General features: G+C 43.2%; 1 protein-coding gene across 2 annotated transcripts; it reads left to right on the forward strand.

The window, feature by feature from the left end:
- The first annotated feature begins 9,027 nt into the window (after positions 1 to 9,027).
- fgf3 (fibroblast growth factor 3) lies at positions 9,028 to 11,545 on the forward strand. 2 transcript variants are annotated; one of them, XM_024295822.2, is made up of 4 exons: positions 9,028 to 9,791; positions 10,277 to 10,380; positions 10,495 to 10,637; positions 10,738 to 10,875. In XM_024295822.2, exons 1-4 carry the CDS (start codon positions 9,548 to 9,550, stop codon positions 10,751 to 10,753), a joined length of 507 nt encoding a protein of 168 aa, XP_024151590.1. In that variant the 5' UTR covers positions 9,028 to 9,547; the 3' UTR covers positions 10,754 to 10,875. The 2 variants fall into 2 exon arrangements, with proteins under 2 accessions (XP_024151590.1, XP_024151589.1); XM_024295821.2 differs by having other exon boundaries at positions 10,495 to 11,545.
- Positions 11,546 to 11,827: the final 282 nt, after the last annotated feature.

The raw sequence follows: 11,827 nt of genomic DNA on the forward strand, positions 1-11,827 counted from the left end.
ATTTATACAATTTGTTACACAAACACAGCAACGAGAAATAAACATAAAAATGTTTAATGTCTCAAAAAAAACAGCAACTATGTATTAAAAGGAACATAAAGGTTTCAAGTATTAACATAGTTAAAATATCATAATTTTAGCTTGAATAATCAAAATATTTTCAATCACAGTAACAGAACCAAAACCATCAAGAATAATTAACATTTATGAATAAAATACTGTATCTCTCTCCTGTACATAAGTAATTAACTGTAATATTGTACTTCAGCCTGAACTTTACTATTGTCTATTAGAATTATCTCATTACAAAAGTGCAACAAAAATCATAATAATAACTTCACATAAAAACAAACTTTATGAGATAATAAAGTAAAGGTTTCTAATATCACTACACTTCAAGTGTGACATTTTGTCTTTAGCTGTTAGTTATTTTATCATAATGTTGCATGTTCACAACATGTTATTCCTATACCATCGCAGATGGGCAACAAAACCCAACCTTCATTCTGCAGCCGGTAACTCTGACCCGTTCCCCTCACCGCTGATACATGTGAGGCCAAACAGCTGGCCGATGAGTAGAGAGGACAAATGTGCACAGAATCAAAGCACAATGCTCGTGTCATCATATTTAAACTACACCAGGAGTGTCAAACTCAATCACACACAGGGCCAAAATCCAAAACACACCTTAGGTCATGGTCCGAACAGGATAAACATTCAATGAACACTCTGAAACTAAACTTTTAAAACAATAACTTTTATAAATAAATAAGAAGTAGATATATAGCATCACAATGCTAGTGTGAATGCTGTAAGCTGAATTTGGCTGCTGAAGATGCTGAAATTGATAGTTAAAAACACTGAAGCTGATAGCTGAAATCACTGAAACTATAGCTAAACATGCTGGAACTGATAGCAGAAAACACAGAAGCTAAAATATTAGCTAGATGCCAAATTAGCCTAAACAACAACAACAAAAAAAAAAGCGTAGGTTAGTCAAAACAGCTAGCATGTAGCTGAAATATTAGCTGAACTCCAAAATGGCCTGAAAAATCTCAATAAATGCCAAAAAAACTGCATAATGCAAATTTTTACGAGAAAATCTCGAAACTTTTTAACATTCTTATGAATAATAAAAAGACAGTAATATTATTCTAGAATAAATCAATTTATACCTTAAATAACTTTCAATATTTTACTCTCCATAAAAATATATATATATATTTTAAAATTATACAAGTTAGAAATGAGTACAAGAAAATATCGGGTCATTAATAAAATAAAATAAAATGATCTGGAGGGCCGGATAGAATTACCCGGAGGGCCGGATCCGGCCCCCGGGCCTTGACTTTGACACATGTGATATACACAGACGGACAGAATCCACTGCATACAGTAACAGCTTCTTCAGAATAGTAGAATTCAGACCGAGTTCCTTTTTAACATGGTTTGCATGTAAACAGACTCTGCAGCTCAGAGTCCTGGTAAAGAGTTTTGGCTTTTTACTGTGTCTTCTGTCGAACCAGTACAGTTTCTCCTGAACAGTTGCTACTTTTTGTATTTCTCGGATTCCAAAAGCATCTTGTAGCTTTCAATTCCTTTTAAAAGTGAAAAAAAAGATTGAAAAGTGTGGGGATAAAATAGAAGTGAAGGAGAAAAGAGAAAAGCAGACTAAAAAAGTTCACGATTTGTTTGCTTTGTGCTAGAACTGTACTAGACTTCCTTCTGAAGTCCCTGACAAGCAGGTGAGATCAAAGTGGAGGGGACAAAAGAGGTTCAGCAGCGATTTGTCAGGAGACGGGAGGCAGCGCCTGGACCGGGCCCTCTGATCACCGCCTCACCAAAGAACTCTGCCCATGAGAAAAAGTACAGCAGAAAGGGTTCAAAGGTCATTTTGATTTGCTCTGGATTACTGGTAACTCTTTTTCTCTTCCATTTAGGGTGAAGAGTGGGCAGGAGGGGGGCAAAAAAGACCTGGCTAATAACCCTTGTATTATTGCAGAAAAGAAACCCTTTTGTGCCAAGAGGGGTTTCGGGAGGTGGAGGTGGGGGCAGAGTTTTAGGGAGGTCAATTAAAAAAGGAGCCTTGAAATCCTGGCTTTCACTGGTGGTTGGAGGAGAGAAAAGGGAAAAGTTAAAATGTATGCATTTGGGTTCAGTGTCCAACTGCTTTGTGTGTCTGTGCTTCTTTTCATTTGTGGAGTGTGCGAAAGCAGCAAGAATGTCTGGAAATATTTCAGGTGAGAAAATAATGGCAAAGTGAAAGCGGCGCTCGCACTTTTGTTGCCTCCAAAAGCACACATGCTCATGGGTAGCTGCACTAAGGTGGTCAGGAAGTGAATGTGCAGCACAACATCAAGTCCAATTACTTCTTGGGCACAAAGAGAACCAATTAGTTAACTTTATATTGGAGGGCTCCAAAACTCAACATCTGTCTGAGGCGAACATGCCTGAAGGACTGTGGAGCTCCATGAGCCTGGAGGAGAAGACGGCTGACGTTCTCTGGTCAGCCTTTCTACCATTCCTGTGTTCACCTTAGACCAAATGCATAATTGTGTCTAAAATGAACTCAAGATCTTTGGATAAGGCACAGCCTGTCTGGTGAGGATAAAAACAAATGAATTCAGCTTGTGCCGTAGTGTTGGGAGTAACACCGATTAAAGGGCATCAAAAAACAACTTTTTGAGCTTTTCAGTGTATTATACTATTCCCTCCTCTCTATAAAGAACTCCAAAGTGGTATTTTGATCCGTTCACACATTTCTGAGTAACGCCTGGTTCACACCAGACGCGCATTTTTCTGCGACGGCCAACAGGCACTTCTGCTTGAGCTTTTTTTGTTTTTGCCATCATAGGTAAGTTAATAACCTAAAAATATGACCCCATGTTCTGCTAAGAAGAACTGCTCTCTGCCTCTCGTTGTTTTTTTACATCCTAAATCCAGCCCCGCCCAACCGCTCCGGGGTCAGTCGCGGCTCGCACACAAAATAGACCAGACGCTGAAACAATCCGCTGCTCGGCGCCATGCACCTGGTAAGAACCACACCATAGGTTAACAAGGGCGCCACGCAGCTTTGCGACACTTCCACGTCCAGTCTGAACCCAGCGTAAACCTCTACAAACTGCGCTCTCAACAGCAGCCCCTCCAACAGCCATGAAAACCAGCAGGTCCTCTCGTGCTGACGTCACAGACTGAGACAGCCCCTTTCAGGAAGAGTCTGCTTCGCCCCGGGCTAACACAAACACTTCCTCAGCATAGCTAGCAGCTCAAGCTGGTAGTGATCAGCTAGCTCCACGAGTGCCCCGCCCCTCCAGCTCTATGACATGTTTTCTTTAACTTCATGACATGTTGGCGTATCCGAGAATGGGGCAAGCCGACAGGGATATTGGGAAGACGGCAGGAGAAAGGGAGCAGACTATTTCCTGGTGGAAAAAATGAGCGACAAATTGAGAGAACTGGCTTAAAGGGCGGGGGGACGCTCGGTCCTGTTGGGTGGTGGTGGGCTGCTCTCCGGAGTTGGGGGGGTGGGACCTCACGCTGGGCCTCCTGGCGTAGGGGGTCATTCTCTGTGCTCCTGTGCCCTCCCACTCTCTGGCATGGGGGGCCTCTGCAGCGGTCCCAGGGACCTGGTCTGGATGTTTGGCGGGAGGCACGACAGACAGTCACATTCAGGATTATGATTGGTTTGAGATTCAGGTGGGTACCTGCTGACACTTTTTCCACAAAGTAGCAGAGACGGTGAATCTGGCAACATAGGCAGCATTTTCAGGCTGGAAACACAGATAGTTTTATTTTAATTGGAGCAAAAAAATGTTTCAGTCACATTTCTTTTGTTTCCCACAACAAAAACATGAACGCTGTTTAAATCTGATGTAGCACTGAAGCCCCAAACTTTTTGTTTTCTCACAAACACCGAGCCCTGACACTGCAGTGGTGCTCCGGTGATAAAGCAGAACTAAAACCATCCAAACGGCGTTTCACCGCCCAGGAACCTGGAGCTCCCACAGAGCTGAACTCGGTTACTGTGAAGATCCAGCAGAGCTGGACTTTTCCCTCCATGCTGTTCAACTTTCACAAAGTACATTACAGACAAGAGCACAAAATGAATACACAGCTGCAGACATCATTTCAAAGGACACTGAAATGTGTTTATACTAGAAAGCTCTGGTTTTTTCATGCAAAGGTTTTTTTTCTTCATCCATCCGTCTTCTTCCATTGATCCAAGACCGGGTCGTGGGGGCAGCAGTCTAAGCAGAGATGTTCAGACTTCCCTCTCCCTGGTCACTCCCTCCAGCTCCTCTGGTGAGAGCCGTGCATCCTGGGTAGTCCAGATGGAGAGGTGGGTGTTAGTGGATGGTCACCATGTTCGTGTCACAAAGAGGTGGTGGAGTCATGATTTGGGCCAGAATCATGAGGAGAGAGCTGGTCGGCCCTTTAAGTTCTCTGAAGGTGTGAAGGTGACCTCTGAATAGTAGGCAGAGTTTCTGACTGAACACTTTCCTCTGTGGTACCAAAAGAAAAAAATGTTATAGAACTCTGTTGTGCATTCTGATGTGGAAGAGTGCATTTAAAGGTTATTTTTGTTATCTTTGGGAGGTTTGTTCATGGTAATTCAGGAATCTTCAACAGACTTCACAGACATACCGTCCACCGCTTTGCGTGGGATGAGTCAGGCTTCCATGTTGTGCGTTAATTTCTAATAATGCACACTTTGTCAGGCATTATCCCTTACTTAATATATACTCCAATGGTTAGTGACTTAAGAATTATGCTGACTGTCATTTACATCATAGAATGAATGAATGAATGAATGAATGAAATGGTTTATTTCAAGCAATCAGGTCATAATACATGAAATAACATAAATAAATCACAAGTAGATCACTTGAAAGGGAGTGGAAGGAAGCGAACTTATATAATCCCACCCGACTCGACCATACCATTTTCTCTACATGAATTATCAATATCCGGTTCAGGACTTAATATCAAATATTAATAGATTCAGGCTATTAAGGGTCATTAATATCATTGATGTAAATTTTAAAGCATCCACGACAAATCCTTTATATTAATCAGTAACAACAATCTAATATTCTCATTGAAAAAAAGACACTTTGTAAGAGTGGTTAGCTTAGCCTGAATGTCCGCGAGTGCAATTTTGAGCTCCGTCAAATCGGCTTCAAAGTATTTCTTCTGTGCCATGTTCAACTCTCCTCGTTGCAGTAGCTGTTTGGCAGTAATATATATATATATATATATATATATATATATATATCCTCTGGGTAATCCTATTCGGTCATCCAGGTCATTTTATTTTGTTGTTATTAATGACCCGATGTTTTCTCTTAACTTTCTAACTTGTATCTTTTGACAACATATATTTTTATGGAGAGTAAAATATTGAGAGTTATTTAAGGTTTAAGTTGATTTATTCTGGAATAATATTCTTGCCTGTTTTTATTCATAATTGTGTTAAAAAGTTACGGCTTTAAATTTTAAAAATTGGTATTTTTGGACTACTTTGGTATTTACTAAGATTGTTTAGGTTTTTGTTGTTTTTTTTTTAGTTTTTAGACAGTTTTGGATTTTTGCTATTTTTTCAGCTACATGCTAGCTGTTTTGGCTAACCTGTTTTTTTATTTATATATTTTTAAAGCTAATTTGTCATTTAACTAGTATCATAGCTGTCTATCAGCTTCACCATCTTCAGCTATCAGCTCTAGCATCTTCTGTGGCCAAATTCAGCTTACAGCATTCACACTAGCATTATCACAGGTAATGCTATATATCTAGTTCATAATTGTGTTAAAAAGTTCAAGTTTTAAAAATGTGGTTTTAGAGTGTTCTATAAATGTTTATCTTGTTCAGCCCGTAAACTAAGGTGTGTTTTGGATTTTGGCCCGTTGTGCGATTGAGTTGACACTCCTGATTTACAGCTTTTGATGCTCTGTTTAAAACTACAAGTGCTTTAAAGAATTTACATCTGTTGTCTTATTGTAAGTGGTACAGTTGGCTCTTGTTGATGAGATGCCATAAAAGGTTCTAGTTTGTACTTTTGCTTCACATTTATTTCTTTGCTGAGATTAAAAAGGTTTTTTTGAATGAAATGCCATATTTGTACTTATTAGTGAAAAGGGGTCATTTGATGAATTATCGTCACACGCCAAATTTCTTCAGAACTTGTAGCAACATAAACAGAGAAAGCGGAACAGATCAGCTTTTTCAGACACCAAAGACCCAACACTCAGATGTGCATTTGCTTGTTGTTTAGTCCAAGAGATTAACAAACAATGGCGTTGTTAACATTAGTTCATCTTTACAGTAAGAATAAAAGTGGATGTTAATTTTTATGTTTTTATTATTCCCGCTTTTGCACTGATCCGTTTGTTTCAGAGCTGTGAATCAAATGTAGCTCCCTGTCAGTCCACAGACGGCTGCCCTGCTGTGTCTCTGGCTGGGGCATGTTTTGGTCACACTGGGTTTCAGGTCTCTTCAGTTGGGGCTGCAGTACTCAGGTCTGTCTTTCTCATAATTGTTTCCTGTCTGCTGCCTTCAGATCTCCCTCTGGTGTGTCTCAACATCTCAGCCTCACAGGAGACACTATATAACTCAGTCACAGAGCGTTTTTACCCATCCAAATATCCAAACATATCTTCAGTATCATTCTTTGGTTACCTGGATACAAGACGAGACCATTACCCCTAAGTTTGTACTTTAATTTATTCTATTTTTGTAACGGAGAACCAAACATGCCTTGGTGCAAAGAGGAAGATGTGTAGGTTTGTATGTGCTTCTCAAATTGAGAGCCCCTGCTCTGCTTATTGCTGAGATGCTTTGTGGGCGGCGTGGAGGGGAGCATAATTAAAATAGTTTCTGAGGGAACAAGCACACCACATCTAACGATCCACCCTCTCCCAAACTTTAACCACATCAGGAGCATCTCACTGAGAAACGGCCACCAGAACAACCTCTTCTGCACACGACCTGCCCCATGTTTTGGTATGTTGTCTGACTTGTGAGGGGATTTGCAGGCATCATGCACACCCGTAATTAAAAGGGACGCCTTTTTCTGATCATCAGTATAAATAAAGTGACAGAGACAGCCTGCGAGGTGATGTATGGGAGGGGAAAACAAATTAACCGTCTACTCTCTGGGGGATTCTCAGCAGAGGCCTTATGTGGAGTAACGCCAAAGGGCAGAGAGATTTGTAGATGATGGTGCTAATTACCAGAATGCAAGTCATAATGTGACCAAGATGGAAGCAATTTAGGCAGTAGTCATTTAGCCTGCTGCTCTTCCGCCCACCGGCTGCTGCCTAGCCAGAGTTGAGGCATTAGCATGGGAAAAGTCTGGGACAATCCACGGGTGAGGGATGAAAAAAGAATGCTCCAGATAGACCTTGTGCATAACACAGAAGCACTCCTTACAACTGGCAAGCAACCCTGACGTATCAGTGAGACCAAAGGCTGTCAAAGCTGAGTCCTCGCTGCCTCTGGAGGACGTCTGCATCACATTATTCATGCTTGTTGAAAACTTTGAAACTCTCAAAAAAAAAAGATGTCTGCAAAGTGCGAGCTGTGAGTATAGTGCCCTTTATGTCTTTGTCATGTTGCACCCCCCGCGCGCCCTCGGCCTCATTTGGCTTCATTTGTCCCCCATCCACAGCTGTCTTGATTTAAGTCATCATCCTCAGTGTGTTTAAGTGTCTGGCTTCCAGGTCAGTCTTGTCGGGTCATCTGCTTTTGTCACTCTTTTTGTTCCTGCTTTTGTTTACAGGTTTGTTACACTTTGAGTTTATTTATTGGCGTCAGACCTGAATCCTTTACCAGCAGCTCCTGACATGAAGAACTGCAGATCCTCTGGAGAGAGAAGTTCAACTCGTGTGTAGAAATGGAATGACTGTCATGCATTCTTGGTCTTTTCTGTTTATTATTGCTTTCCTGAAATTAAAATGTTTTATATTTGTTTTTTTTTTCCTGGTTTATTGGAAGACTCTCTAAAAAGTGAGGTATTTTCTTTAAATAATTTTGCTGTTACTCTTCTTGAGTTCCTTCCCAGCCAGCAAGGCCAAGTTGGCCCCATATGGTTTAAAAGTGGGCAGAAAATGTGGGTCCTGATTGGGTTTGTCCAGTTTCTGTGGTGGCCCCACCTGTTTGCCCACAATGGCATGTGCATCCATCTCTGAAAAAGTTTAAATGCTGTTTGTTTTTGCAGGAGAAATTAAAACAAGCTGCCCAGGACGGTTCTAGGATGAAACAGTGGCAGGCGGAGCTTCAGGAATCGAGTCGTTTTACTTCCGTCTTGGAAAAAACTCACAAAAAATAACTAATATTTCATAAATAATTTGTTTTTTTGTGTGTTTCAAATGTATCATTATGTGGATGTACCTTGTGCTCTTATGGGGTCCAGGTGACCACACCGTTACATTGATGTGCGACCCCTACCATGACAGAGGTGGACAGGATTTCATGTCTGCCACAGACACCAGTGAAGATAAAAAAATCATTGAACAAAAGTTCAGCACTGCCTTGTGGGTCCAGATGACCCACTTTGAATGTAAACATGTCTAGGATGGCACAAAAATCATATTATGGCCCCTTTAAGCTGTAAATATTACAGTCTATGCAGTAAAACATCAAGTTCTTGAACTTAGAGGGCTCAAATCCAGCGGGAAGTCAGTAATGAGATACTTGAAACTAAAATAGATAACGCTGAAGGTTAAAAAAGCGTTTTGGAAATCTGTTGAATTGGTTCATGGGACAGCAGTATGTTCCAGATTCACTCTGGTCCCCATTCCTCAGTCCAGTGGAAGTGTGTCTCCTGTGGTTGGAACACTTTCTGGTCTTTACCCGAAGACCCCCCTTACCCCCATAGGATGATGGAAGGTTTAAACCTCCTGATAATAACTGCATCTTTCAGTGACTGACATGTCTGTACGAACAGCCTCGTGCAGGCCCGCTGACAGCATGTCAGCAAAAAGCTGAGATGAAATTTGAAGGTTGGGGGGGTCTTCTCTTCCAGTGTGGGAGAATGGACAGCGTGTTTTTATGAGGAAGGTTCCAGCAGCAGTCTTCCTCACCTGCTGTGGTGGCGGGCCAGGCTCGGGCGCCTGTGTAATTTGGTTGCTCTAATTGCTCTTTTCGGATATTTCAGCAGAGGAGTTCAGAGCGGGAGAGAGAGGGAGCAGTTCCGCGCTAAGCCACTATGTAATTTTATCCATGCCCTGTCTCTCACTTCACACAGGGCTGATACCTTTTTCCTCCCCCTTTCCTTTGTATCAATTGGTCGAAGTTCAGCCTATTGTCGCCACAAGCTTCTTTTATATATGCGCTCCGTCTGCGCGGAGGCTCTCAGTCAGCTCCGCAGGAGGGCTTCCACAAGCTCCAGAGGAGGCTCAGCGGCGCTGCTGTCAGTGTTGCCCCGTGGGGCTCGGATGCGCGCGGGGCTGCTGGGCTCTCCAGCATTCACACTTTGGATGGGACTCGGAGGAGTGGGGAGAAGTTCTCCGTTTTTACCGCGCAGCCGAAACTCCCCGGCCATGCCACAATGCTGGTGATTCCTCTGCTGGTGTTGGTGAGCCTGCTGGACCCCGTCCGGCCCCGGGCGCGCTGCTCCGCGGGCCAGACCTGCGACCCCCGGCAGCGGAGGGATGCCGGGGGCCGCGGAGGAGTGTATGAGCACCTCGGAGGAGCGCCGAGGCGCAGGAAGCTCTACTGCGCCACCAAATACCACCTCCAGATCCACCCCAACGGGAAGATAGACGGCACCCTGGAGGAGCACAACCCGCTCAGTGAGTAGGCCATCCATCCGCGCGCGCGCGAGGGAGCGCGTGGATCTGGGAGCGCTTGATATAAAAACATAAAACTAGAAGTCCGTCGGCGAAAGTTTGGAAACCAAATCTTGTCATTTATTTTCATTCGAACTTGAATCCAAACTTTTCTTAAGTTTCTTCTGACCTTCGACACTGACGCGTCTCCGCGCAGCCGTGATGGGTGCGTGCGTCCGGGCCGTCACGGGCTCGCGTGGAGCGGTGTCACGCGTGGGTTGATCTCTGTGTCAGACAGCAGCGGATGTTTATCTAATCGGCCGCTAATAGAGGCGCTGAACGGGCCAATCAGGCGCTGATGAAAGCGGCTGATAAAGCGCTGGAATCCCAGTACATTACATCACTACTCATCCTTTTATCATCTATGTTAAAGAAAGGAAAACAGAACGAAACAAGTGAATGATTCTATGAGAACTAATGAGAAAGACTGATGGTGGTGTGTGTTGCAGGCATCATGGAGATCACTGCAGTGGAGGTGGGCGTCGTGGCCATCAAAGGTCTTTTCTCTGGCAGATACCTGGCCATGAATGAAAAAGGGAGGCTGTACGCTTCGGTGAGTTACTTCTCCAGCTTTTCATCTGAACAAGCAAATAAAGAACAGAGATGTTTGGTTGAGGAGTTTCTGTTGAGCTGAAGTGTCTCCTTTCTTTCCTCTTGGTGTTCTCAGGAAGAGTTTAACAAGGAGTGTGAATTTGTGGAGCGCATCCTTGAGTTGGGCTACAACACCTATGCATCTCGCTACCACTCCACAGAGCTGCCTCAGCCAGCAGGAGGGGGCAGCAAACGGCGGGCCAGCACCCAAAAGCTGTGGTATGTTTCCATCAATGGTAAAGGGCGGCCACGGCGAGGCTTTAAAACTCGTAGCACTGACAAAGCCTCTCTCTTCCTGCCTCGCTTGCTGGGCAACAAGGACCATGAGATGGTGAGGAGGCTGAGGGACAGTCGTGCTTCACACCAACACTCACATCACAGCAGCCACCGTGGTGAGCGGCGGAGGCGCCGGCATCGAGTTAGGAAGGGCCAAGATCAACAGCCGGAGGACTCGGCAGACTTTTAGAGGATGTTTGACCTCGGGGTCTTCAGTGATCTGGACACATAATGGAGGATGTGGGATCAAAATCCGGATTGTTCCTTCTGGATTGCTGGAGTTGTTGATGCACAGACTGAAAGGAAAACTCTGAGACCACCAAAGCTTTACAAACGTCATCTTCTGGAGACTCCATCATTCCACCAACAGCGCTCTATAACCCTGTTCACTCGACTAACATGTTACTCTCCTGTAAACAAATGTACAAAACACCTTTTCTTTTATTTCAAAAAGTTTTGATCAAACTGAGAAAGGGCCTCTGGAGAGCAGATCTGTTTTAGTCTTCAGGAGCAGCAGCCCCACAGCAAAAGAACAAAAGCGGATTTGACTTTTAGAAACAAACGCTAACAAACATGACAGTTCCTGAAGAGGGTCCCTGTGGCAAAGCACCTTGTTTAGTGTTCTTTTTTAGTTCAATTCACATTAACAAACAGGAACCGCTGTCTGTTTTGTGACAGTCCTACGTTGTGATAGTCTACTGTCTGTAAACTGAGAGAAATACGTTGTATATTGTACTAATGATATGAATATTTATTTGGTGCCTATCTTGTAAGTTATTGACAATGCATTTACTGAGGTTGCCCTTTTTTAAAAAAGTTTTTACTCACTGCTGGTTCCATCATAAATTGTACTGACCCAAAGAAGAAAAGTCTCATTTCTTCACTGGAGAGTTGGACTCATGCATGTGTTTGTGGGAAACACCAGTCGGAGGTTTGATTTAATGTGTGGCAAATAGGGCTGCCAAAAACCATTCTTTTTTTAGTCGACTAATCACTGATGAGTATTTTCCAATTAGCTGACTAATCAGGTCGTGTGCAAACTGGATGTAAAGCACACATCTCAACCATCATTAGCTTTAAACTAACTAAAAGCTAGATATATAGGATTACCTGTGATAATGCTAGTGTGAATG

This window comes from Oryzias melastigma, linkage group LG3, assembly GCF_002922805.2.
Source record: "Oryzias melastigma strain HK-1 linkage group LG3, ASM292280v2, whole genome shotgun sequence".
In the NCBI taxonomy this organism is placed as follows: domain Eukaryota; kingdom Metazoa; phylum Chordata; class Actinopteri; order Beloniformes; family Adrianichthyidae; genus Oryzias; species Oryzias melastigma.

What these genes read in the sequence shown, in the direction of transcription:
- fgf3 (XM_024295821.2), top strand. Translation starts at nt 9,548, where the DNA reads ATGCTGGTGATTCCTCTGCTGGTGTTGGTGAGCCTGCTGGACCCCGTC. An exon ending in GGAGGAGCACAACCCGCTCA is followed by an intron (nt 9,792 to 10,276) that starts GTGAGTAGGCCA and finishes TGTGTGTTGCAG; the next exon opens with GCATCATGGAGATCACTGCA. An exon ending in AAGGGAGGCTGTACGCTTCG is followed by an intron (nt 10,381 to 10,494) that starts GTGAGTTACTTC and finishes TGGTGTTCTCAG; the next exon opens with GAAGAGTTTAACAAGGAGTG.